This window comes from Magnolia sinica, chromosome 5 (assembly GCF_029962835.1).
Source record: "Magnolia sinica isolate HGM2019 chromosome 5, MsV1, whole genome shotgun sequence".
In the NCBI taxonomy this organism is placed as follows: Eukaryota; Viridiplantae; Streptophyta; class Magnoliopsida; order Magnoliales; family Magnoliaceae; genus Magnolia; species Magnolia sinica.
The window spans coordinates 122948-150749 of NC_080577.1; the positions used below are offsets into that span (position 1 = coordinate 122948).

The window sequence follows — 27802 nt, forward strand, 5'->3', positions numbered from 1 at the left end:
ATTAATAAAATTGCTACGTTTTTCAAATCCTCTAAATTCCTGAGTTATGAAGATTTAATTGGGTGCGAAACCCTCCCTTCCTCGAGGGCTGACTACCGTGGTACGAAGCCACACCTATCCCAATTCGCCCCCACCTTCTTCCATCCATATTTCTCCTCCTACAAGCACTCCATATGCAAATCCATCAATATTTGCAGGCATTTTTCTTTCTATAGCAGATTTCCAAAATTTGGCCCTGCAGGAGGGCTGAAACTTCGGCGGAGCACCACGAACAAACCGTGCATTGGATCGAGTTGAGATTTGGGGGTTTTGGAGTCCATCCCTAGCCGACCAGGGCCGAGGTGGCCTTTCTCTAAATAGTGGGCCCCACACACGTGCGGCCGGGATCACATGCATGTGCGTCTGGGCCATTGCTGTTGTCCACACGTGCTGCACTTATCTGGTTCGTCTCTCTCCTCTCTTTCACTCCTCTTTCACCCAAAATCCCTAAACCTAACCCTAAATTACTCAAATCTCCAATTTTATGCCGTTTCTTCAACCTTAGGGTTCCCCGAATTGAAATTTCTGAATCCCTTGGATTGGGGAATTATTTCTGTGCATGTGTGGATGAATTTACCCTCCTTTGATTCTTGTTTGGTCTATAATTTTGATTGTTCCGACCATAGCATGTGTAGGCCTGGATCCGCATAAGATTCTCCTTGATTGAGTGTTTGAACTTTTGTGTGGGATGTGGAATTTTGTGTAATTGTTTCTGAACTAGTGTGATCTAAAGCCTGAAAATCTTGCACATCATACTTGAATTTCATGTCCTGTATCAAATTAGTTCTACTTTCAATGTGAAAGATCTTGTGTCTTTTAATGGTCTAGCAACTCCACCCACTAGCCTTTCTCCCAACCCTCACATTGGCCCATATTGTGGTGCTTCCTACCTGTCCCATGAATCATGGCTCTTGCCAAACCAACCTTACCATCCTTTACCTCCTTTATCTCCTTTACCATCTATACTTACTACAAGAGATAGAAGGTATCTTGAATGAACAAGTGGTTTCTACTAGACACGGAGGTTACTAATAATATCTTGTCAAGTGGAAGAAGAGGCTAGAGTCAGACAGTATGTGGATTACAGAGACCGAGCTTCAGATGCTAGACCCGAATCTCCTAGAGCATTATCACAGTTTTATTTTGCCAGAGGCGAACTCTTCTTAGCTGAGCACCATTTGGAGTATACTAGAGGTGGAGGAGATCTTTGGCCCCAGTTCCAGTACCTCTATGGTTGGATGATCATTATATGGGGCCTGGATCAAGTACATAGCCGTGTTAGAAGAGTTCACATGTATGTTTATGCATCTTTGAAGGCCCCGCACTAGGAAGATGCATGTTGGCTGCATATAGGAGCTTATTGGACATATCTAGACCGTTGGATCTTACATGTGGACTGTTGGATGATGGATACATTGTGGACATGTGGATTGTTTTGGACATTGGACATTAGTGAACAACTTTTCTTTCTACTTTGTAGCTTTTCTTTTAAATTTATTTTGTTCTTTTGGGCTATTTCATGTTTTAATTGAAACAAGGGGTATCTTAGACATCTTTTTAGCAATAGGGGTATTTTTGTAAAAAAACACCCAAAAGACTATTAAAGGGTGGGTGTGTAATGCCGTAGGGATTATTATGCATTGAAATAAAACTTCTCTTTTTTGCATTGAGTAAAGAAAATCTCCTGTGATTGGAGTTGGTGTGAAGCCATTGAGTGATTCCAATTGATATCTCCCTTAGTCTCTTCCTTCAAAGGTATTTTCTTCACTTTTCTCTTCTTCTATCTCTCTTTACTTCTCTCTATTTCTTTCTTTTCCTTTTGTTTTCTCCAAAACCCATTCCCATTATATTCAAAACAACCTAAACCTAGACCCTACTCAAACCGTAAGACCGTACGAACACAATCGTATAGACCATTCCCAAACCCCCCCTGCGCTTTTCTTCTTTGGTCCTTGATCCTTTCCTATTTAAAACCTAAAACCCTAACCCAAAAATTTCCCAAATCTCAAAACCCTAATTCCCTAAATCTAGTTTTCCTAATCCTGAAACCCTAATTCAACTCTCTAATCCCTAGTCCCCAAATTCAACCCTAACGTACCAAAGCCCTAACTAGGATACGTGATTCCCTTTGAATCAAGATTAATCCAATGTTAGATGGAAGTTCTATCTTCCATAGGTCCTAAATTGATTAATGTCTTACAAGATCTTATTGTGGGATTATTGTTTGTTTGAACTTGAGCATATCTAATACTTGAATTCTTCAAATTTGTGATTGATTAGCTTTATTTTGTGCTTTGATGTCTCTAATTAATCTGTTATTTGTTTTTATTGCTTCATATTGAGTTAGACCATTCGTCTTGCGCCAGACCCGCAGACCACCAAGAGGGATCAAGACTAGCCACAAAGCCCTTCACCACTCCCTTGTGTTTGTTCTGATCAAATCTAATGCTCTGTTTGGCCGAACCATCTTACACTCTCTCTAGGCTTCCATCTCAACCTTTTTCTTTTGGGACTTCACTGTTGAATACTAACCCAACTCAAGGAGGTTTAGAATGACACTACAATTGTGAGTAGAATAAGTTTTATGCAGATGATTGACTCTCTTCTGCCTATCTTGCACTACATATTATCCAACCAAGTTGCATATGTTTTATAATTCTACTGCAGTATCAGTATGCATTTGAACGGTGGAGACTTGCAGGACTATTTATTTTCTTTTGGACAATTAGAGTCTTTTAGAAGATGAGACTAAATGTTTCATAAACAATTTCATTTCAGTTGCCATGACTAGTTGTGGAATCTTAAAACTGTAGCCAAATTGCTAATTACATGATATATTTACTTGCATCATCTTTATGTACTCATTTGTGTTGACTATCACTATATGATCATTTTCCTTGGTCTAGTGTCAACATCGTTTACCATTTGTTATGCAGGAAAAGCCTCACATGTTTCGATTTGTTCCTAGCGAAAAACAGGTAAGAAATAGAGCTTCTCTTGTTATATGGTACAATTTTTATGCAATGATTTGCTTCTTTTTCAGGTCAAAGAAGCAAAGAAGCTTCTTAAGACGAACCCACAATATAGTAGGAGAAGGCTTGAGGGAGTTCCTGTCTTTACTGCTCAAAATTTGAATATTGCAATAGCTACAACTGATGGAATTAAGTGGTATGCTGTTTCAGTGGTTATATGTGTTTCTGTATATCATATTTGTAGCATTTAGAAAAGGATCGGGTTAGAAATCCTTCTCATTTTTGCCGAAAACTGTGTTGAATTTGGAACACAAGGGATAGACTCAGTTCAAATCTGTCCAATTTCTTGAGCAGAAATCAAGTGGGGATCTTCAAACCAATCTCTTTACCTATACAATACTCTTTAACCATAGCCACTATCTTAATCAAAATTCCTAGTCACGGCCCCTCAACCCCTAACTCAGTCCACTAAACCTGTACAACCTCACCCACTAATCCGTTGCCCATTATGCAACCAGTTTCTGAACAGCTTCTAACCAGTTCTTAAGTAATCCAGCTCCTATCCATATAGCGGTTTATGCATGCAAAGGGTACTGGAGCAATCGAGAAGTGAAAACCTTCGAAAATTAGGTTCCAACAGCATTGAAATTTGACACGATATATGAACAGCATTGAAATTTGACAAAACGATTGACACGATATATGAACAGCATTGAAATTTGACAAAACGAAATGTGAGAGAAAAAAAAAAACTATACATAATAGTTTCTATTGCTTAGGGAACAAAACTGTGTGCTATCAGCCATGAGTGATGCAATTATATCCAAAATAAGTTCATATCATTAATTGTCATACAATACAAGTTGTTCCAATCCCTACTGTGGTGACCATAATACTGTTGCTTCACATGGCTTGAGTACTATGCCAAGCACATGAGCTCATGATATCAGCCATAGTACTCTGTAAAATATCGTTGGTAGTCATCTTTAGCAAAGTGCACCAATATGCCCGTCAGTGGATACTACACAGTCAATGTCACTCCTAGTGGACTGGTTGTGATTGTGGCTACTATTGTGGCTGGACACCTCCATTCACATATCTTTCCATGACCATGTCCCTTCTGCATGCATGTGCTCATGATATCAGCCAGTACTCTCTAACATATCATTGGTAGTGATCTTTAGCAAAGTGTACCAATATGCCTATCGGTGGATACTACACAGTCAATGCTGCTCCTAGTGGACTGGTTATGGTCATGGCTACTATTGTGCCTGGACAGCTCCATTCCCATATCTTTCCATAAGCATGTCCCTGTTTGTATCCATGGCCATATTTCTGACTATAGCTGTAGCTAGATGATGGCGAATTGTTGTCTTATCTGGTAGTGTTGTTCATGCAACGGCCATACAAGCCATATCTGTAATGGCACTGGGAGTGGAACTCTCGTGCCATCATTAACATCCATGGACCCAAACGCTCCATGCAATAGCTTCCTTATTGCATGCCAGCTGTTTCCAAGGGATGAGAAATGTTGACTCAACTCAGAATCCCACATTGGGGCTGCAAGAGAACCGTGGTCTGGGTCTTGGTTGGCATGGCTAAACTCCCTTTATGCTGTGAATAGGCTAAGAGGCCTTTGTTTCGGACTCTCTCCATATACATCATCACCATCGTTGCCATCGTTGCAAAGGGATTTCATGTAGCAAGGTGCGGAGGAAAAATAAATAAATTTCACCTCTTAAAATGGGAAGAGGTATGCTTACCCTTGGTCGAAGGGGGTGCGGGCCTAAGAGACCTTGATTTTATGAGCGTGGCTTTGCTTGGAAAATGGCAATGAAGATTCAAAGTCAAAGAAGGCAAGATTTGGAAGGATGTAATAACAAAAAAGTATGGGTTGGAAGAAAGGGGGTTGGAGATCAAGAAGACATCGCTCTATTGTGTATCGGGCATTTGGAAGGCCATTTCCTCAGTTTCCCCATTGATCATAGCTGCCTCATCATTTAAACTTGGGAATGGTTCCCAGATAAGGTTTTGGGAGGATACATGGTGCGGTGTGTCTCTATCTTTAGAGAAGAACATCACCGTGGATCAATGCTTCTCTTCCGAAGATGGGAGGGGTGCATGGTGCCCCCCATGTAGGAGGGGCCTTTTGGACTCAGAGATAGAAGACTTTGCAAGCTTATTGGTGTGTCTCCAGCATTATTCTCCCTTTCCGAATTTGTGTCTCATTGGTATGGTCAGCATCCTCTTCTGGTTCTTTCTTGGTAAAATCTTTTTACAATTAGATACATCCCTTGCGGAATGCTCCGGATAGCCCGATCCCTTTCACTCTGTTTTGGATCTGTAAATTCTCTTTAGAATTGTTTGTTTGTTTGTTTTTTTTTTTTTTCTGTCTTGACAGTTTGTCAAGCAGGTTTCAAATAAAATCATTCATAGCTCTTCAAAAAATCATTGTCACCCCATCAGCGTCATCTCTGTCATATGAGGACAAAGTCCAATCATCACTGCTCTTTGAATTACTCAAGATCATGCCGCGGGACCCCCAATGCATGGTATCCAAAAAGGGTTATGTTACACTCATTGCATAACGGTAACAGTGGGGACCATTACGCGTTACAGGGCCATTACGGCTGTTACGTACGGCCCGTATGTAACGGTAACGATTACCGTTATTGAACACCTTGCATGCTACCTTAATGCCAAATGACCCTCACCTCCAGACATTGAGCCCCTCATCAATGAGTCAAGCGAATAGTCTTGAGACCCCGCTTCTTCGGCCATAACTTCATCGATATCAATGCCCATGGTTTCTAAATCTCTGGCTATCGTGGGATGAAGGCATCGATCTGCCTAGTCTAAGTTTAACTTGTAAAGTGGGTCCTTGTCTTCCCCAGTAACAAACGTGCCTTTACGTATGACCAGTCCAAGGGGCTATGTTTTGGTTCTCATTCTCTATTTGCTTATAGTTGCCTCAGTCTCAACTTCATGTTGTGGTGGAAGAACACAAGATTTTGGGGCTTTGCATACCCCAGCCTATTCATTTTATTTTTGTGGATGAGGGAAAACATGATCTAGTTTTGCACATGGCATTACAGAACCGTTTAGGCCAGTACATGGACTGCTAATATGCACAGGATTGGGGAGTCACTTCCATACATCGACTGCCACTCACTTGTCATTTATCATGTATATTTGTTAGTTCAGTGAAACAAATACTTAATAGCCAACTCCTAAATCAACTTTTAGGTACACAATAATAGTATACTCACATGGCATCATCTTCGTCCTTGATGTCACTACAGCTTGACTCAAGAATAGACCTTTTATCTCTAAATGTTGAGTAGAACTACATGATTGTCTGTTGTGCACTATTTGATATATGTTAGACAGAGATGCACAAAGTAAATGAGTGTGCAAGACAACATTACCTCATTCCTGAACTGACGTTTCTTCTGTGACTTGGGAATAGTTTGGCATAGACTTCGTGGAAAGCCTTTTTTAACTTGTTATTGCCACCGAGTCTATGCTTGTAATGGTATTTAGAGCGCAGAAAATGTTAAGACACAATTCACAATTTGATGCAGGCTGCATATGGGCCACATCAATCTCTACTGTTGATTTTGGAGTGATCCATGATTTCAACGGTCAGGATTATGTCCCTCAATTTGACCTAGCTATTTTTATTTGAGTCAAATTCATAATTATCTAAATTGTGTAATCTCCAATTGTGACTTCCATACAGATGACTTCTCAATACAATTTCTTTCAAATTCATTAAAATTGGATGTCTTCCACCCTATAAAGTGGGCACCATGTGCCTCACTGCCACGTTGGACCTTGAGTACCCATTTCAGTTGCCAAAACTGAGGCCCAAGACTCAACAAGATCCAGGCCCACCGAGTCCAAGCCATTGAGCCCAGCGCACTCAGCGTATAATGTGCCTATTTTATGACCATTTTCCACATGGTTTCCTTGCTGTTCTCCATTCAATTTCCACCCCTCTATAGCCCATGTTACCAGCTGTCACAGGGAGGAAAAGATTGGAAGATTGTGTGGGCTCCAAAGTCCACACAGCGTACAGATTCTCCAAAAGTTTTCTGTGCATTCCAGGCAATCTGGAAAATGTGTTAGATCTGTAACTTTGGGCCCACATCTCGTCTCAAATCAGTTTGCACTGATATTTTTGCCATTGTGAAGAACGTATGGAGAGGCATTGAACCCTCACTGGATCCCAGGATCAGTGGACCCCATAAGATGGTGGAGAGATCCCAAAGTTTCCGAAGAAAATTAGATTTCTGTTGATCATGTATCTTGCAAAGTACACTTCTTTGCACCGAATTTCTCACTCCCCCACAGGGTATTCTTCTCAAGGCTTCGTACGGGTTTATAGCCCATAAGTCCAAGTGTCTAATGGTGGCTCGTTTGTCAGGTTTGGGGTCCCCACATTGATCACAAGACTCACAAAATTGGGGGGAAAAAAAGGCCAATTGCAGGCTGTGCCAGTGTTATTTTCAACAAACAGGCCTCTGTAGTGACTTTTTCCTAGTATTTTGAGACGGAATACATCTACACACTTTTCTGATGCCTCCCTATGCCATGAGGCATGCTGCTATTGAAGGAGAAAGGACGTGCCTCCACTTGAATCCAAGATGCTCCAAAAATATGAAGTTTGGAAGTTCCTGTAAATTTTCTTACTAGCTGTCTTTGTTTTGATTGATTTTCAATTTGGACACTTCTCATGCTTGGAATCATGATTTTAGTTTGTTCCTTGGTGGTCTTGTTGTTCTTACCATTGGTTAGTCTATGTGGAAGAATCTTATTGGGTCAATGTATTCATAACTGTAATGGTGGCTGTTACCTTTATGAAAACATTATGATATGAGCTGTTACAGCAAAAAAACAAAAAAAACTATAGCGGACCCGTACTGGCTTGTAACAGGAAGGTAGCCACCGTTGCTATTGCATAATTGTTTTTTAATAGCATGTATTTGTATAGCTTGTTAATAAATAGTGCTCTTGATGTAGAGAGAGAGAGAGAGAGAGAGAGAGAGAGAGAGAGAGGGAGGGAGGGAGGGAGGGAGGTGGTGTGTGCAAGGGTCCTGACCCGTTGATCATTGGTGATATTATGCACTCGTTTATAAATCTGAGATGTTGCGAACCTGATCCTCTTTTTTATGAGCTTCATTGACTCGTAAATCAACCCCATCAACAATTATGTCTCATTGTCCACCACTCTGAGGACTATATGAATGGACTGAGGAATGGCAACATCATCAGGAACCTTTTTTGTTGATCATAAGTCATAACAATCTCCTCAACCCTTTGCATCTGAGTAGTGCTCTTTTCCCAATCCGCCCATTTGATGTAGGTGAGCAAGACTCTCAATCCTGCCCTGTGCTTACTAAGGCTCCCCAATGCAATGACGTCTCACTATTTGCACGTATTTGATAACAAGCAAGTGTGATTATAGATAAAGTTTGTCACTGGCTTCTTGTCATTGACTTCCCTCTGGAATTGTTTACAAAGAAACTTGATAATGTTTTTCTGGTGCCTGTTTTCGTCTATCAGGTACACACCATATTTCTTTGACAAAAGCTTGCTGGACAATATCCTAGAAGCTTCTACTGATCAGCACTTTCACACTTTAATTCAAAATCGACATATGCAACGGCGGCGGGATGTGATTGATGACAGTTTGGCAACCGAAGTTATAGAAGAGAGTGGAGAAAGCCTGTTTGAACCTCCAGAGGTATTCCTTGGAAACTAAATGCACAAGATTTGCTCCTTTTTAAATTGGTTAGTAGCCATGTTCATCGATTGTTAGTTGGAGGTATATGATTTCTCTGAGAATATCTAAGTTATGCTTTAGCTATTGGTTACTGGCATTAGTATGTTCAGTTAACCTTTGGCTGTGATGAATGATTATTACTGACAGGTTCAAGAAGTGCTGGATGAAATGGGTAATCCAGGAATACCATTGAGTGTCCTATCAAAGGCTGCTGAAATTCAGCTGCTTGATGTTGTTGACAAAGTACTCTTAGGGAACAGGTGGTTACGAAAAGCAACTGGTATCCAACCAAAGTTCCCATATCTGGTCGACTCGTTTGAAGAAAGGTACATACCAATTAGTGTACTATGTATTACTGATCCAATGCTGTTGACTGGCTTAAGAAACATGTAATGTACTTGTTTGTCTGTGTCCATATTGGAGTAATTGACATGAAAGTATGGGCATAGTTTCTGGTTTATGCATGTCCTTTTTTCAACATATACATTCTTCCTTGTTTCTCTTAGGAAATGGATCAGGTACTTATTACATATCTGCACCATTTGTTAGATGTAACCAATTTCTATCCATGATTACCTATGTAAGTGATCATTTTAAGGAAACAAAAATAGTTAAACGGTTGTTAACTCGAAAATTTCTATACAATGCCAAAATACATTATACCAGCACTGCCTTCCCTCACCACCTTTTTTCCCAGTAGAGCCAAATTCATAGATTTTATATCCCTAATACCAGCACTGCCTTCCCTCGCTGGCTTGCAAACCTCACTCCACTGCATGAGGTGGAATTTATGCACCACTTTCCTTCACCGCCAAAAACTATTCTAAAACCACCAGTTCTAGATGGGCCCAATGATTCCTTCGCTAAGACCATTTAAACATCCAAACTCTTTGAACTGGGCAAATATATCTATGCCCAGTTTGTACAGTGCCTATTGGCCATTGTAAACTGACAACAGTAAAAAGAAATTAACACCAGAGAAATATAACAGTCAGCATATGGTCCACCACAATCTTTTTTTTTTCTTGGTTTCATTAGCGAAGTGGAGGTTAACCCACTAAACTGTCTATTATTCCATTGGAAGTGAAACATTTGACAACTGAGAAAATTGGAAGTTTCACTGCCTAACAAGAGATCAAACTAATTACAGAAAACACCAAGACAATCAGAACTGCTTGTTGCTATGGTATTTATCTCCAATGTCTCCTTCAATTATCACTTCCAAGTAGTAGTTTCTTATGCTCGTCCCAGTTATTTGGTGCATGATTATACCACCTGTACCCTGATGATTCTGTGTCACTCTGGTTCAACTGCTGATTCAAACTACGACATCATTGTAATGCCATGTGTGGTTTAATTGATGCTTGTCAGACGGGCCCAATTGTGGGCTCATTACAGTTCACCCTTGTTGGAACGGTTTGTAGCTTTTCCAGTTCTTTGAACAAAGTAGACCAATTACATGGTCGATTCTGGTGCAACTCATTTGACCTACAAGTTACGTCTGGTTTTATAATACCGCTTGAGAGTAGCTTTCATACCTTGCCGCGTATGGTATTGGTGAATATGGAAATGCCCAAGAAAGAAGTGAAAAGATGCATCTCTTTATTTTCCTGTGTTAATTATGTTTGCCTTTGTTCATGCCCCAACCTATGCTATTTGGGTGAATCATTCTCCAGCAGGTTTTGCAACATACTACCCGTGTTTATTCCTGTGTTGATTCCTTTGCTTTTGCAAACTTTATTTTGTGCTCAAATGATCAAGTTCAAGATTTGCTACAACTAGTGGAACCGCTGTTTATCCTCCATAATATGCTTGTTTGATTTCAGGTGCATTTGGCACGCATCATAGTGTTTTATGGATAGAGTCATCAGGATATGATTTTTTATTTATTTATGATGATTACTCCTGTGATGGCAAATGAGTATTTGGTGTTTGGCAGTGGCACTGACTATTGGTATAATCCCATATGGATAGCCCTATATGGTGTTTGAGTGACACGAATTGACATGTCATATTTTAATGATAAGAGAGGTAATTTTTTAATGTATTTTTTTTAAAATAAGTTATATTAAGTTCCTGTGTGGGCTTGGATTACAGAACCTTGAACCCCACTTAGCCAATGGTTAGACTTGACCATTTATGGGCCATTTGGGCAAGATACAGTACTATATGCCATGACTTCCTACACGATCTAGCCAAAACTGGATGTAGAACTTTTGCTCAGAGATGTTGGTTCCGCTAAAAGTCCCTCATAAGATAGGCTTATTTTACAGGTTATTTACCTCCCAATAAAAGTTATTCCCCTTCGTATCATCTGGTATTCACCGCCTTATGCAATATTGCCTGTGTAGGGTTCACCATGTATTTATGCCATCCAATCTGTGAAGTGATCCTCACCAAGATGGCGGGATGCCCCAAAAAGCAGGTCTACCCAGTTCATTAGGTGGGTGAAAACACTGGACAACCACCCAAAAACATCCAAGTTCATGTAGTTTTCCCATGTAATGGTTGGATGGACTTGATTTTTGGGGCGACTTTCATGGTGAGGCAACCTTGATGGATGATGCTATACATAATGTGGATGGTCCCAACCATCGAAAAACTGAGCACGTGGGCCCATTGGCGGTGACACACACTGGAATATGAGAGAGGTCTGGTCTTTGCTGTTTAAAAATAAAAAATAAAATAAAAACTTTTTTGTCGGGTTTTGATGGGATACTCGCCCAGCTAACCATATGGGGTTGGGTTTTCGTCCCGGGATTGCATCTTAGATGATGATCTGAACTGTTCATGTTATGGATTCTATGCTATGGGGTCCAACCTAAGAAACATTTGTTGAATAGATGATTGTGTATAAAGATGAAATTGGAACATTAAAAAGTAATGTTTTAGTGGATCATATCAATTCATGAGTCAAACACCGTAACCCATGATCATCAATGAAGCATGATTTTAAGGTCGTAGCTTCTACAAGTGGAGAAATCATGGACGGTTCAGATCATCATCTAAGAAGCAAACTGGGTCCAAAATCATCCTGTATGGCATTGAACTTTGACTATAGGGCACATTATCCGATCAAAAGCCAGATTGGAATCATCTGCATCTTTACTGATCAAGTTCTCTGGCCCCTCCATCTTTTACATATGAGTCCATTCCATCCATCAGGTGAGAAATTATTTGAACCATATATACAAAAGATCAGCTAGATAAAAAGTCTGACGGGCCATACCAATGGGAACAAAGTAAAATCGCTCCTAAAAACCTCTGAGTTCACATGGTGTGGCCTGCTTGATATTTGGATCAGGCTGATTTATTTTATTTTATTTTATTCACTTTATCCTACTGTGTAATATCTGATTAACTGGTTTGATGAAATATGCGCACCATGGTGGCCCTGCTCACGAACCCATGGTAGGCATCCCAGCCCCATTGTTCCCTATGGTGTGGCCACCTGAGTTCTGGTTCTCGCTGATTTTTACCGTAGGTTGTAGAATCAAAGATAGAGTATGATGGATGGAATGAATTGTATATATACAACATGGTAGGCCCTACAAGCTTGGGTGTGCAGTGTGTGGAACAGGTGTTGTAGAGGATTCTGGTCCATCAAAACCCCTCTTCCGATTTTTCCTTTTTGTTTTTCCTTTTTTCCCCCTCTCCCTCTTCAGATCTGTTCCTCTACAATGTTTTTAGAATAGGCTTATTCTACAGCATAGGGTGTGGGGCACACCGAGACGTGCATGCGACATCCAATCCATCGATCACTTGCGCCACCATATTTTTTTTTCCTTAGATCCCAAAACTCAACCCACTTGAGTTTTGGAAAGGCCTGATTTGGGGTATCCATTTATCTTTGTGATCCCCTTATTCTGAATGAAAAAGATGGCATACCAAAAACGTAGTGGGCCCACACATGGAAGGTTTTAACAGCAGGCGGCCCCATACCAAATGTCCTCTTTGGCTCAAGTTACCTCTGTTTTTTGGATAGGGCTAATGTTTGGGACACAAGGTGAAGTTGAAAGGGCACGCCTTGACGGATTGGTTATGGGCCATACGTCATGGTAGGCTGCATATACCATGTTGTAGAAAAAGTTTGCTGTATGTGTGCATAGGAGGTGGCGATCTCCTATTCTCTCTTATCAAAAGAGACATATTCAGAGTTCTTCTGAGAACCCAGCTATAATGATAATGCAAGTAATTAATGCCAGAAAAAAAAGGGTACGAAATAGCCCTATATTGCTAACTACGCTACAGGCAAAGTGCCAAATGTATAATAAACCTATGTAAATAGCACTATTATATGCGCATGAGCTATGATGTGTGCCAAACGGGCCCTTAATATCATGCCCCAACCTATGCTATTTAGGTGAATAATTCTCCAGCAGGGTTCGCGACATACTGCCCGTGTTTATTCCTTTGTTGATTCCTTCGCTTTTGTAACCTGTGTTCTCTGCTCAAATGATCAAGTTCGGGATCAGCGATAACTAGTGGAACAACTGTTTTTCCCCCTAATATGCTTGTTTGATTTCATCTCTTGAGTGTGCTTACGGTGTCATGCTCATGGGAAATGGTGGTTTCAGGAGTGCAGCTTCCTTTATGAAGGCCATGGAATCAACTAGCTCTGCTGTCAACTCAGAAGATACTGCTGATAACGGTGGGCATGGATTGCAGCTTGGTGCATCTGAATTTAAGTCGAATGGGAGAGCCTATGGTGATCGAAGCCATCCAACAAATAGCACTGATTTTCGATTTCCCTTTGGAGACTGGTTTCTAAATCCATGGTCAAAACCCGATAACCAGATTAAGACTGATAGGAGCAATACAAGGTGCATTGTCATTGTTTCTTACTCCCTTCACTCACACTGCCAATTTCTGTTCTGTCTAATTCATTTCCCTTCTTAGAATGGCAAGCTGGAATGGAGAGTGCATCAACCAAGCGCCACCTAATCCTCTTCTTCCGAAGATCACAATGGTTGGCATCTCGACAGGCGAGGCAGGGCAGATGAGCAGAGCCAGCTTGAAAAAGACAATGGAAGATTTGACGAAGGAGTTGGAGCAGACAACTCAGAGAACTACTCAACCCAATGAAGAGAAGGACCCTCTATTTGTCGCGAATGTGGGTGATTACTCCAGTATAACACGGATGAGCTCAGCATGATGGGGATTGATTTGAGTTGCTTCTGTGGACTGCCCACAACCTTTAGGGCATGTATTTATTCTTGATTCTTTGATGAGGATCTGCCATTCTGGCCAGTGCATGCATTGTAAAATTGACCGGTTCTGCAACAGTTTACAGGTCATTGATTTTCTTGAATTTTAAGGGGTTTTTTTTTTGGTGGTGTAATGGCTTCTGGAAACACCTAAGAATTCAGCTATTGGATTTTACACACAAGTTGGAGATGCTACAAGTGTTCGTATACAAGGAATGGTAAAATTAATGTGTTTCTTAATGAGCGACCAATGAGATCTTGTGCATGTATATCCCAGTAGCCTAGCTGGTAACATTATTGTACTTTGTATTGGTGGTGGCTTTTAGCTTAAAAGTGCGAGTGAGATATAAGGCCGGTGCAGCTAGAGAAGATAAAAGGTGCACCAGTCATCACTAATGAATCTCAAAATGCAAATATTTGACTAAGGGTGATATGACATGCACCACCAGAAGCTATCTAGTGGCTTGGAAGAGGCCTTGTGTGCAATCTGTTACAGTTTTAATAGTTTGCATTTTTTATCAAATGGTGAGGGGAGAAAAGCATTCAATATTCACATATCATTCTTCGTTATGTAATGATTGCGGTTTTTATTTTCTGCGCCACTTAGGTGCATGAACATAGTGCCTGAAAATTGTAAATTTTTTTTTAAAAAAAAAAAAGAAAAAAAAAAGAAAAAGAAAATTTTATATATATATATATATATATATATCTTGAAGGCTGCGCGTTACTTATGTGGGCATAATAAAGAGCATTGCTGATAGCGACATGGGGGGTGGCCCGTTGAGGGTGGGGGTGTTGCCTATTCCTAGTGTGGCACCTAGCTAATTCATGCCACTACAATAAAGTGGGTAGCCGGAATGAGTTCCACATGTGCGGATGTAGAAATGATAATGGTTTTAACATAGTGCTCCTTCCACTCGGGCCATCAAGGAGTTAGTTTTGGGGCCTCTCCAGGGCTTCTCCAAATCTAACGAGGGATGATGAAGAGGGAAGGGCATATGTGAGTCTGACCCCTCCCGACTCCAATATGGACGTGCACACACGAACACTTTAGTGGCACACTGGATCCTGGGACTGAGTTCACTTGTTGAGTAAATCTAGTTTCTTCATCGACAACTAAGTGCGGATCGGCTGATTCAAATACCCCTCATGCCTCACAAATCTTCTAGTTTATGGGAGCCCAAAAGTAGCTATTATCTATATGGGGACACTAAAAAAGCAAGTCCAAATATCCAAGGTCTTGGAAGGATCTTCCACCGAGGAGGCTTCCATGGCACTACTAGTGGGTGCTGGGGACCTTTGAATGAACTTGGGTTCTGATCATCAAACCAAGTGCACCACCGCAGCAGCGAATTATGGTATGCACATTCGCTGTTCTTGGTAATTTATTGATAAAAAAGGAGAATGAGTAGCCACTGGTGCGGTTGTCATATATGTGTGAAATTCAGGGTGTCAATGAATAATGACCATGGCCCAGAAATCATGTGCGTGTGCTCAACATTCTATATACAATGGATCGGACGGACGAGTTCCTCGGGGATTTTGCTAAGCAGACGGGTGATTTTTGTCTTATCATATCCATCTGGGAGAAGAGAGCGGGATGGGGAGTGGGGGCCTCTTTATCTTCCCTTGGTTATGTGCCTTATCCCCACACATACCAGTATTGGTTAATTAATCTCGACTGTTCATTTGTTCTGTAAACAAGTCGCCCCACCTGATGGTCACGTCGGACTGATTTTTGAACTCCCCCATACTACTGCACTTTCAAAATACACGGAAGGTAGTTCACATAACGTACCATCATCTCATCCAAAAGGAAGAGGAATATCACCAACACAGTAAATAAATAATAATAATAATTATTATTATTATTATTAAAAAGGTAAGTACGAAATAGTAACTTTTGGGCCCCACCCTCCCTCCCTTCCCTTCCCTTCCCTTCCCTTCCCTCGGTTCAAAGGCTCAGACTGGGAGGGGTCCCCACGTAGCTCCCTCACACGCGCACGGCAGCCTTTTATTATATATTTATATTTTATACGGATAGACTGACTGACCAACGAATGATGCGCGCTTCCTTTGCCACTGCGTGGGAAAGGGAAAAGAGTGGTAGGGGCCGACTTTCTTTTGGCCACATGATAGATCACTGATATGGTATGGCTACCTCTGCACAAATAGATATATTCAATCTGGACCATCCATCTAGTGCTAGATGTAATGGATGGCTCATCTTTCAGGAATTAAAAAATTAAAAAAATCATGTTTTAAATCAATTACGATGTACACTGTGACCATCTACCCGGTGATAAGTCATCCTGTTATTCGAGTAATAGCTAAAGTTGGCTCGGCAATCAGCATGATTGAACGGTTGGATTATTTGATGGTTAGCAAAGAAAATATTTGGACGGTCCCATATTCAACAGATGACTGATCCAACGTTCAGGATGGTTCGGTTTTGTTAACACGGGCGTCGGTCTGTATAAACGGGAGAGGCGTAGGGGAGAAGAAAGCGCGTGTAGGAGTCGCCCCTTTGACATTTGCAAAAGTCAAAGCACCGAAAATCAAAAGCGGTTTTTGAGTGTGGGATTGGATCGGGATGCCGAAACCAGAGACCTCAGCTCCCAAAAACCGCTTTTGGAGGACTACCCTTTCCTCTTTATATATACCATCAGTGCCTAAAGTCAGCGCCCTCTCTGTCTCTCCACCACACCCATCACCAGCAGCAGCAGCAGCAGCAGCAAGAGGCACAGGCCCCAGAGACAGATTCAAAGAGAGAGAGAGAGAGAGAGAGAGAGAGAGAGAGTTAGTTTCCATGGAAGGGTGGGATCTCGAGGCGGTGGTTAGAGGGTGCGGCATCCCCAATCCCTCACCTACTTCAACTACAGAAGAAGATCCCTTCTCTTTCCTTTCACCCCATCAGCTGCTCCTCCAGAAGGACGTCGATGACGAGCAGCATCTCCTCTGCTTCCCCAATGCCTTGCTTATCCAAAAAGCATCTATGCAGCAAGAACTGGAGGATTTATGCAAGCCCTTCTTCTCATCCTCTGTTCAAGCCCATCAGCAACCATCACCACCACCACCTCCTCCACCTCCTCCTCCTCGTCAAGTCCCTCGATCCAAAAGAAGGCCGGTTTACTTTTTCTTTTCTTTTTTACCTCTGATTTCTCTTACACAAGCTCCAATCTTCTCATCTCACTCATGTCTATTTATTTATTTTACAGGAAGAACCAGCAGAAGAGGGTGGTTTGCCAGGTACCCGCTGAGGGCCTTTCTTCCGACATGTGGGCATGGCGCAAGTACGGGCAAAAACCCATCAAGGGCTCCCCTTATCCAAGGTATCTCTCTCTCTCTCTCTCTCTCTCTCTCTCTCTCTCTCTCAAAAACCCACCAACTGGCAGTGAGCTGTTGTAACTAATAGAGGGCAGGGTTTGTTTCAACCTACAGAGGTTATTACAGGTGCAGCAGCTCCAAAGGATGCTTGGCGAGGAAGCAGGTGGAGCGGAGCCGGTCCGATCCAACCACCTTCATCATTACCTACACCGCCGAACACAACCATCCCATCCCCACTCACCGCAACTCCCTTGCCGGCAGCACGCGCCCCAAGCACACGGCCGGCCCCACTCAGCAGCCCTCCTCTGTCGCGGAGAGCGAGCCCCCCAACAAGGCCGCTTCCCCTCTTAGTCTGACTGAGGAGCTTCCTCAGCCGCACAAGCAACAGGAAGGTGGACAAGGTGAGGAGGATCTGCTTGTGTTCCAGAATGATTTGGTGATGGGTGAAGATGACGTGTTCTTGGACTTGGAAGAGCTCTGGGAGGCCACAGACACCTATGCCTTTGATGATTTCGCCTTCCCCTCTCCTTGGCTTGCCAACAAAGCCGCAACCGCTGCCGGTGGCAGCTAGATGATGAAGAAGAAGATGATATTTACCTCTTTTTTTTTTCTATTTTTTTTTTTTTTTTCTATTTTGTCCAGATAGATAGATGGATAGATAGATAGATAGAGAGGGAGGGAGAGCATCTCTCCTCCAGTTCTCCACAATACCTTGTTTTTATATTTCTTTATATATATGTAAGAGAAATAGAAAATAAACAGAACTCAGAAAGCTCTTCTTTTTGTAGACAGAAAAGATATATTCCATGTTCTTGTCTCACACTCCCATCATAACCGATCAATGGTTATGTTTGTAAAAGATAGCGAGAGGGCAGTGGCATCTTTTTGTATTGTATTCCATTTTCATATCATGCTTTCCTTCTTCTTTTTTTCCTTTTTTTCTTAAATAAATAAATAAATAAAAATAAAGAGAGGGAACCTCAAGTGCAAATGAATGAGGGAGAGAGATGTATATTGGGATCTTGCCTTTCGTGTCTCATGCCTCTCATTCTAAGCTGGTTTGCGACTAAAACTAGCTACTCTTTCCGGTGATCCACTTATCCCCTTTTCCGATAAAGGGGCCCCAAATTAAATAATGAACAAATAAATAAAAGTACATAACTTAGGCCGACATTAGTAAAATGCACGGGACTCATGGACCATCTCAAAAGAAAATCACCCCATTTCAAAAGTACCGGTTCACACTGAACCATTGCAACTTAAGACCGCTCCTAGTTTCTTTTATATATATATTGAATCCCTGCAATTTACGGCCTATCCATCCCATCCGCATCCACCAAATCTATGGCCTTGATCATTGGCATTCTCAAAAAAGAAAGAAAAAATAATCAGCAGTCCCGGCACAATTAAGATCATCGTATATCATGCTATTGCTGGCGCAGCCCTTTTGACCGTCCATTCCGCCTTTAGATATTGGGAAGGAAAGGGTCAAAGAAGATGTCGATCCTCCCATCTCAACGCGCCTCGCCTATAAACCGTGGTTACACGGCTCCCCTCTGACCAAAAGCTCCCTCGGGAAATCTCCAAAACTCAAAAGTGGGCCATAGTAGGAGAAACAATTGGGATGGAGACAGCCACGTTAAAACCTTTCTAGCTAGGGCCAACATGATAGTTAAGATGCCATCCAACCCCTTCGTAAGGTGATTTCCACCTTGATGATTGAGGAAAAGACAAATATAACCCTGATCCAGATCTTCTGTGACCCTGCTAAGGTTTCAAAGGTAGGACTTCAATCCTCACTCGTGTGGCGATGGATGGTTGGAGTGGATATGACTGAACTCTTTCATTGTGGTCGGCCCAACAGAGATTTAGGTTACAGAAGAGATGTCCTACAACCTTTCTTTGTCCTCTTATCACGACAAATCACGAGGTAACTGAACTCTATCCCTGTGTTCTACCTATTTTGTTCTTTTTTATTTTTTATTTTTATTAATTTTGACTTTCGAGATGGTCTCCACTTGCCTTTTATATGCTATACAGCTGTACCCTCATTTTTATTTGCACACGCTGGCCCACCTGTGAGCGGATCGCTTTTGTGTTTTGACTCAGCAACACTACTAATAAGCGGCTGGGATCTTGAATATGAGCGATAGAGATCAAAATATCCGAGCAGCCAATGTCAAAACCTGCCCGTTTCTTTTCTTTTGGTTTTCTTTCTACACTAATAACAACGATCTCATTAATGTTGTACATCATTACCACGTTGACAAAGTTTAGTCGTACTGGTAAGTAGTAAGCAAGACCCACTCCCACAATCAAAACGAAAGAATTGCCCTGGTTATTAACAAATAACAAACTCTCGTATTTACGTTGATAATGTAAATGTCATATGAAGTATCCTTCTTTTTAGTTATTTTTCTAAAATTTTAATTTATGCCGCGCGTTTGCTGGCACCAAATGTTACCATAAAAGTGCAACCAAACGCACTCTATGAGGATTCTTTTTAATATTTTCTTTCTCAACTTGATGGTATAACATTGGGGGCTTTTCAAATGAAAGCCTTGGGGAAGTCTCTTAGGAATCATTTTGATTAAAAGATTCTTAAACATTTCATCCTGTAAAATTAAGGTTGGCAATGGGCCAGCTAGTCCGTCTCACCCACAAGCCGGGCCCAGATTTAGGCCAGGCTTGGACCTACTAGCTTGCCTCGTGGGCTGAGCTTGGGCCTCACATGCATTGCCCAATCAATTTCTATGTCAAAGTTGAGCTGAAGTCTCACATACATATGTTGTACCATACAAATATGCCATTTTATCCTTAATTAGGCAACTATCAATCAAGCGGTTGAATTAGAAAGAGTAAAGAAGAAAATAGGGATTTATCAATATTCAGGTCGGGTTGGCCAGTTTGGGTCATGTCTAGGCTCAGCCCCTTTTTTTCTTATTATTATTATTATGATTTTTTTTTTTGTTTTTTCTTGTGAGGGTGTCGGTCTTGGGCTTGTTGTGCTGCGTTCATGACAGGTTGAAGCCCTGGTTCTTTAAGTGTTTGGTCAAGCCCTATCTAAAATAAAGCAACCATCCGTATTGATTATATAAATTTTTTTAAAAAAGGTGCAATCCATCTACACCGATAATACTTCAATTGCACACCTCGAAACTAGGTTGATTGCATCATCCTAAAAGCTATGCCAAAGCTTAGTAGAATAGATGGTTGAGATTTTCTAGAAACAAAAAGGACTCTCTATGGAGTGGCCCCATCATGTACTTCACAACAATCATTTTCACGGGATCATAGCAACCGCCCCATCAATGACTAGGACAATCCAGAATAATTGTAAGAAAATAGCCTAATCATCAATCTGAACCGTTCATCATGTGGGTCTCACTCTTGATTGCTTGTGCCCTGCAAGGATCACTCATTGGATGACTCTAACCACAATCAATGCCTATAATATCAGGTGAGGGCACGTCTTGCCCAATTTCCATCAGCATAGGTAACAAACTCAAGAAAATATGTAAATAAAAAGAACAAATATTGATCTATATAGTGCCCCGCAAGTATTGAATAATTTGTAGGATAGTTGTCATGTGTAAAGTATGAGGCTTGACAATGGACTGACTTACAACCTATACAATATATGCGATGTCAGGTCTGGTCATCATTAAGTAAACAAGCCTATTAACTAAGCAACAATATAGGGAAGGTTGCTTCAAAAGGTCACCATATCATTTACCATATTGAACATTTAATTCCATTGGCATCTCGATAATCCTATGATTAGAAAGATAGGTAATATTAATGAGATCTTAGGTATGTTTTCGTCGGTTGATGAGTATACCATGATTAATACGAGAAACTTCTAATTCAAAGAAGTATGTAAGATTGCTTAGATCTTTTATGTGGAATGATGACTAAAGAACTTTCTGAAGCTTTGTTATTTCGGTTGTATCACTTTCAATTAGGAAAAGATCATCCACATAAACAAGCAGGATCATAATATCATAGGAGGAAGTTTGTACGAATAAGAAATGATCATCACCACTCTATCAAAATCTTGCACCAATCACAACCTTAGGGAACCTTTCAAACTAAACATGAGGTGCTTGTTTTAGCCCATATAATGCTTTTTGAAGTTTATATAATAAAATTTTCTTACCTATGTTGAAATTAGGAGGTTAATCTATGTATACAGTTTATATGTGTGCTTGTGTGTGGACACCCCATCCCAAGCTGATAAGTTGATAGAGTTTGAACAGATGGATGGACAACTGCACCCCGATCTTAAACCCTAACCTTAGAAGCCTAAACCTTAGGAACCACAATCATAAACCCTAACCCTATAAGCCTAGACCCTAGGAAGTCCAGTCTTAAGTCTAAACTCAACCCATCCAACCGAGTTAACCCAGTCAACCCGATCAGCCTAACCTTAAACCCTAGAAACTTAAAATCCTAGATCCTTGAGTCAACTCGGCGAGTTAACTCATCCGGTCAGCCTATCCAAACTCATAACCCAATCAACTCACCTAGTCAAGCTTAAAAGCAAGCCCGAACTCAAGCCCAAAACTAAGACCAATTGGAGAAATGGCCAAAACCTCAAAATGCCAACCCTTACAACAAAGCCCCCACATGCTTAGAGGATACTGCTTGCCAAAACAGGGAGTCCAAGTGGGGACTGACGGCAACCATGTTGTCGCCGGCCACATGGCACCCCCTCTCTTTAGGGTAGCATCCCTCAAGCATGTGGGTTATTCCTTTTTCGAATCTTAAGTGTGCGATTGAGGTGCATTTACTGTGATGTCCATCTCCTTACCCAAAATCACCATTTTACCAACCCATCCAATCCATGAGATGATGCCATGTGGCAATCTCCAATCCGAGCAATTCAACCATATTTTGCCATTAGGATTACCAAGAATAACAAAAAAACCGGATACTATAAATAGCGCACCCACCCCCCCCATTTCAGTCATTTACTCCCATTTCAAATCTCTTCTCATTTCAGAGAGAGAGCCTTAGCCACGTAGCCATCCCTCCATCAAGGAGAGTGAGAGTGAGAAATCCTAGCCCTGGTCTAGCTTGGTTTAGCCAGAATCCAAGCCTCCTAAGCCACCCAAGCTCAAATATGAGCCACTCAACCTAGCCTCGCGACACTACCATTCATCCTACCAAACCTCTATCAATTTCATCAAACCAATGCATTAGTATCATGCAACATTCATTCCCTTCTCAATCCCCTTACTCCTCATATACATTAGCATAATAATGCATCTCATTGTTTTCACGGATCTGACTGACGGGCGTATGCTCTATGACTTGCTTATATAATTAGATCGCAACAGGTCAACTAGAAACCTTTATCGGTTGGTTATCGTTTTATGATAAGCATCCATAAAACATCAAGCATCCTTTGCACCTTTCACTTGATCATTTCGAATGTATGCTCTGCGACTTGCTAATATAATTAGATCCTGCCTATCAGAAATTCAAATTGATCAAACACCTTTACTACACACCACATTACATTTTATGCATCGCATTACATTTATAGCATACAAAAACTACCCATATTGTTCAGAAATTAATCAGATCTTGCATAGTAAAGACAGTATACATCTGTATTAGGCAAAGTGGGTGCCTAATACATTCTCTCGCTTTAACCGCGGTCCATTACTCAGAAACTCTGGAATGTAAACTTACGAGTCATCTTAAGGTTAAAGATACTCGGGTTCTCAATCTAAAGCGTTTCTATGGGCTCTAATTGACTGTAGAATCGTAATAATTGGTTGATGGTGACTCTTATCAAATATCACATCTTCTATCCTCCATCACATAAGCCCTCAAGCAAGGCAACGAGTGGAAGGAAGAGAGTAGATCTCCCATACCCTCGGGAATTGTGCTCTCCTCCAGCGTCCACACCATGGAGAAAAGTATTCTCGATTTCATCCATTGAATAAACCAACTACAAGTCATGACAACCGTAAATAGCATTCGGATGGTCTTCATCGTCATTACTGGAGCAAAAGTCTCCTCATGGTAGATGTCATACTCATGTTTATAGCTTTACGTTATGAGACCAGTTTTTTACTAATCAAGAGAACCATAGGATTTTAGCTTAATAGAGTACACACATTTACATCTAATTACCTGTTGACCAAGTGGTCGAGGAACAAAATCTCATGTGTGATTATCTGCTAGAGCCTATAATTTGTCTATTATTATGTCCCTCCAACATTGTTGGGTAAAAGCCTGAGAATGTGAGGTACATACAGAAACAAATTCAAGACTGGAAAACATAAAACAAATAAGTCGACTAGAAGATGTAATGGACGAGTAGAACAACGTACCTCAAGAATTGAAGGACCAATTGTAGGTTGAGTAATGTGAGAGAATGAAGAAGACATGCTTCTCTCGATGTTGAGAAACCTGTAAAGGAGTTGGAGTCATATGTGAAGCAGGAGGTGTTTCTAAAAACCAAGTTAGGCCTGTAGAACCAACAAAATTATTACTTATAGCTGGTAAAAGTGAAACATGAAATGGAACATATTTTGAGAAGACATCATTTCTTAAAACATGAACACAGCGAGCATTATGATCATAACAATAATATCCATTCAGGGTGTATTCTGAAACCGAGATACATGTAATTGATAGACTTTAGAGAGTGCTTACTTCGTTCATATGAAGAAAGATGAATATAACAAACACATAAAAAAAATGTTAAATAATGAGTAAAGATGAAGATATCTAAATAGAACAAAATAGAGGCAAGTATTTCCAAAAAGTTTGGTCAACATACGGTTTACGAGATAAACAGATTGTAACATTAAGGTATATGGGACAAAAGTGTCTATCATCAAAGTGTTAGCCATCTTGACAATATGTCGATTTTTTTGTTCAATAACATTATTTTCTAAGTATATGGGCAAGTCTTCCAACACATAATCTCATAACCTCGTATATATGCTTCAAACTTTAAAGAAATCTATTCTCCTCTGAAATATGAGTGAATGACCTCAATCGTTTTCTTGAATGGTGTGAGTACCATAATATAGAATTATTTTTTAAAAAAAAAAAGATTAAAAAATCTGTAATTTAGAGTACATGGAATATATTCAAATACATTTGGTGAAATCATTTATAAATATTTTATAATACTGCATGCAACATTTAAATATTTAAATACCTTTTTTTTCTTGATTTTAATGTTGACTATAAGGTGTTTGATGAAATACATGTAAAAAGCTGGTGCTGTTTTACATACCGTGAGAAATTGAAAGTGCGCTTCATGTGTTTGTAAAAATGTTGCACGTGCTCGATCTTAGCCCAAGCTGGCCCGAGCTGCTAATCAAACTGAATCGAGCTAGCTAGTCAAGGTCGAGGACCGAACCGAGCCGAGTTCGAGTTGCGGTCAGCTAGTGACCGACTCGGTTCGACTCATGTACATCTCTAGTTTAAAGTTAATAGGAGCACACACATGGAATTGCTGAAAGTTAGGTCCCTATTTTCGGAATTGATGCCCGATTAGTGCTTTGTTCCAAACCTTGGGCCGATGATCCTGTAATTTGTTGCTTGGGAAACATCCGAGCGGTCCAGTGTGTGTGCATCTGTTTATAGATGTCCACTCTAGGATGGATGGCTCGGATCACGCACGCGTGGGATAAGTTAGTACATGTCGCAGCCTCCTGCCCTCGTTGATTTTTAACTGCGACGCGGATTGCGCACTGAGTCACTCAGTACGCTACAGTGTACTGAGTAAACTATGTGGGGGACCGCTGTGATGTATGTGTCTTATCCACGCTGTCCATACGTTTTATGTTGAGACTCAAATATTGCATAATTTTTTCCATTTATATCTTGGTTTTATGAACATAAATCATCTTAATATTCTATTTTACTCATGTATGTGTTGCAAGGTGAATTTAAGAGCTTAGATTGAAAAATTGTGCTAAAAAGTAAGAATTTGATGCTCAAAAATCACCAAGGCAAGGGATGGATCTTAGGAGATCAAGATTGAAGAATTCACATGCCAAAGATTCAAGAAAACCAAGCGAGGAATGAAGAGAATCGAAGATTTGAAGTGAAGAATCCTGAAATCGTCCTGAAAAAGTGTATTATGAAGCTGTAAAGTTTATTTTGGAAAACTGCGCAGCAGGAAGTCTGTTTTAAACGAACTATGCAGCGAGAAGTCTATTTTGAAAAAATACGTATATTTGAGGCATTTTCTAAGGTTTTTAACTTTGTACGAAAATTGGAGTTCCCTACTTATAAATAGGGCCTCCTAGGGCATTCTTAAACATTATTAGAAGCATTCAAGAGCAATATTTAGTTTTTTTTAAAGAGTTTTTAGTTTTATTAAAGCTTTATAAGTTGTTTCTTTCCTTTTAGATCTTTTCTATTTGCAATTTTTCTTCTTTCTTTCTTGTTGCTTTTTATTTCTGCAATTTAATTATATTTTTCTAAGTTCCCTCTAGCCCAAGCTAGAAGGGAAGCACATGGGTTTAATATTTCTTTAAGTTATCATGATTGATTGTTTTAATGATGAGAAGAATGGTGATGCATATTATCTATTATTTAAGTTTTGTTTTTTATCCTTTTGTAAGATCAATATGTTTCCATCATATGAGATCCACATTGATGGATAGGCTTACCCTAGATTAATTAGATTTCCTAGATAGGAGATGTTCTCAACCTGTTATATTTCTTTGATATTCATTATCCTATAGATATTGAATACTTAAAATCACTGGCGCTTGAGAATATATATCAATGGTGCAAATCCATTATTTTCTAATCTTTTATATCATTTATTAAAATATTTAAAGTGTTTTATTTTCCGATTAGGCTGACTATAGTGCTCAGATCCTAGTTGTGTTATCCAAATCATCATGATTTTGGAACATTAACCTATGTGTGGAACTTTGAAGCTTGAGTGTTTTTTTATTCAGTTGAATTACATCCATTCAAAAATCCCAAAATCAAATCATCAGTTTAGTTTTTATTACTTAGTTTGTTTTGCATTTGATTTTTTCCTTCTCGCAATTCATCTCTCTGTGGGATCGACCCTGTATTCACAAGAAATTACTTATGAACCTCTGCACTTGGAGGCAAGCAAACAAGTTTTTGGCGCCGTTGCCGGAGAGAGACTAAGATAGATCAGATCTGTGCAAGATAGCTAAGGTAAGTTTTCTTCTAAACCCTCCAGATTTTCTGTAGATTTTTATTTTTTTATTTTTTATTTCTTTTCTTTTCTTTTTCTTTGAAAATAAATTCAGTTGGGTCTTTCAACCACTAACTATGACATAAGGTTGCCCTGCTTGGGATTTTATCACCCAAGTGCTATGGTTGTCCTATAGTTGCTGTTTGATCACAAAGATCATCCGCTGAATCTATTTTCCAGATTAGCATAGTTTAATTTCTGCATTAATTTTACTCTTATTTATTTATTTATTTTATTTTATTTTTAATTTTTAATTTTTTTATTTTTTGTGGACTGAACCCTCATGGTCGGCTCTGCCACTTGGGTTGTTGATTTATTTTGCTTTGTGGACTGAACCCTCATGGTTGGCCTTGCCACCTGGGTTGTTGATTTATTTTGCTTTGTGGACTGAACCCCCATGGTTAGCCCTGCCACCTGGGTTGTTGATTTATTTTACTTTGTGGATTGAACCCTCATGGTTGGCTCTGCTACCTGGGTTGTTGATTTATTTTGCTTTGTGGACTGAACCCTCATGGTTGGCCCTGCCACCTGGGTTGTTGATTTATTTTGCTTTGTGGACTGAACCCTCATGGTTGGCTCTGCCACCTGGGTTGTTGATTTAAGTTTTTATTTTTATTTTAAGTATTATACTTGCTATTTGAATTAGTGGTATTTGTTGTGTGGTGTGGATGGTTTGTCCCGTTGGAGTAGGGATCAAAACAATCGACTTTCCTCTGAAGGGGGACTAGTTCCAGGCCTTGATCATTCACTTAGAAGAGGCACTCAACATCACTTGGATTCCATAACAGACCCAATTGATAATCCAAATCCAAATCTGCCAGATCCAACTATAAATCAAAATAATCCTCCTCTTGAGGATGAAAATGAAGTTCATAGGAATGTATTAAACTAACCACGGACTTTACGTGAACATTTACACCATGAGAGATCAACTTTACCATCTTGCATAGTGTTCCCTGCTTACACAGGGAATATTGATTTTAAACCAGGTGTGATTCAATTAATTCCTAAATTTCATGGCTTAGATTCTGAAAGCCCCTACTTGCACCTTAAGGACTTTGAGGAAGTAATTGCAACGTTACAAGTAAACAATAGCAATAGAGATGTACTTAAGCTTAGGTTATTCTCATTTTCTCTAAAGGATCGGGCCAAAGCATGGCTCAACTCTCTAAGACCTAATTCCATCACTTCATAGCAAGCCTTAAGTAGAGAGTTTTTGAAAAAGTTCTTTCCCAGACACAAAACAAAT

At 40.3% G+C, this 27802-nt stretch overlaps 2 protein-coding genes and 1 long non-coding RNA gene across 5 annotated transcripts in view; 2 read left to right on the plus strand and 1 right to left on the minus strand.

Annotated features, from left to right (window-relative positions):
* Nucleotides 1–14246, plus strand: part of LOC131245022 (uncharacterized) — a 53324-nt gene extending 39078 nt beyond the window's left edge. Inside the window, exons 4-9 of one of the 2 annotated variants that reach the window (XM_058244178.1) lie at nt 2976–3017; nt 3083–3212; nt 8585–8760; nt 8947–9125; nt 13377–13622; nt 13699–14246. In XM_058244178.1, coding sequence (XP_058100161.1) covers nt 2976–3017; nt 3083–3212; nt 8585–8760; nt 8947–9125; nt 13377–13622; nt 13699–13954 — 1029 coding nt within the window. In that variant the 3' untranslated portion in view covers nt 13955–14246. Of the gene's footprint in view, nt 1–2975; nt 3018–3082; nt 3213–8579; nt 8761–8946; nt 9126–13376; nt 13623–13698 lie in introns of both variants that reach the window. The other variant, XM_058244177.1, reaches the window with a different exon arrangement.
* Nucleotides 14247–16318: 2072 nt separating this feature from the next.
* Nucleotides 16319–18129, plus strand: LOC131245023 (WRKY transcription factor 22-like). 2 transcript variants are annotated; one of them, XM_058244180.1, is made up of 3 exons: nt 16319–17133; nt 17229–17338; nt 17460–18129. In XM_058244180.1, exons 1-3 carry the CDS (start codon nt 16600–16602, stop codon nt 17902–17904), a joined length of 1089 nt encoding a protein of 362 aa, XP_058100163.1. In that variant the 5' UTR covers nt 16319–16599; the 3' UTR covers nt 17905–18129. The 2 variants fall into 2 exon arrangements, with proteins under 2 accessions (XP_058100163.1, XP_058100162.1); XM_058244179.1 differs by having other exon boundaries at nt 16336–17133; nt 17448–18129.
* LOC131245024 (uncharacterized) lies at nt 17135–17564 on the minus strand. The gene is made up of 2 exons (XR_009170757.1): nt 17442–17564; nt 17135–17354 (listed from the first exon to the last, which is right to left on the minus strand). It is a non-coding gene; the product is annotated as an uncharacterized LOC131245024 (long non-coding RNA).
* Nucleotides 18130–27802: the final 9673 nt, after the last annotated feature.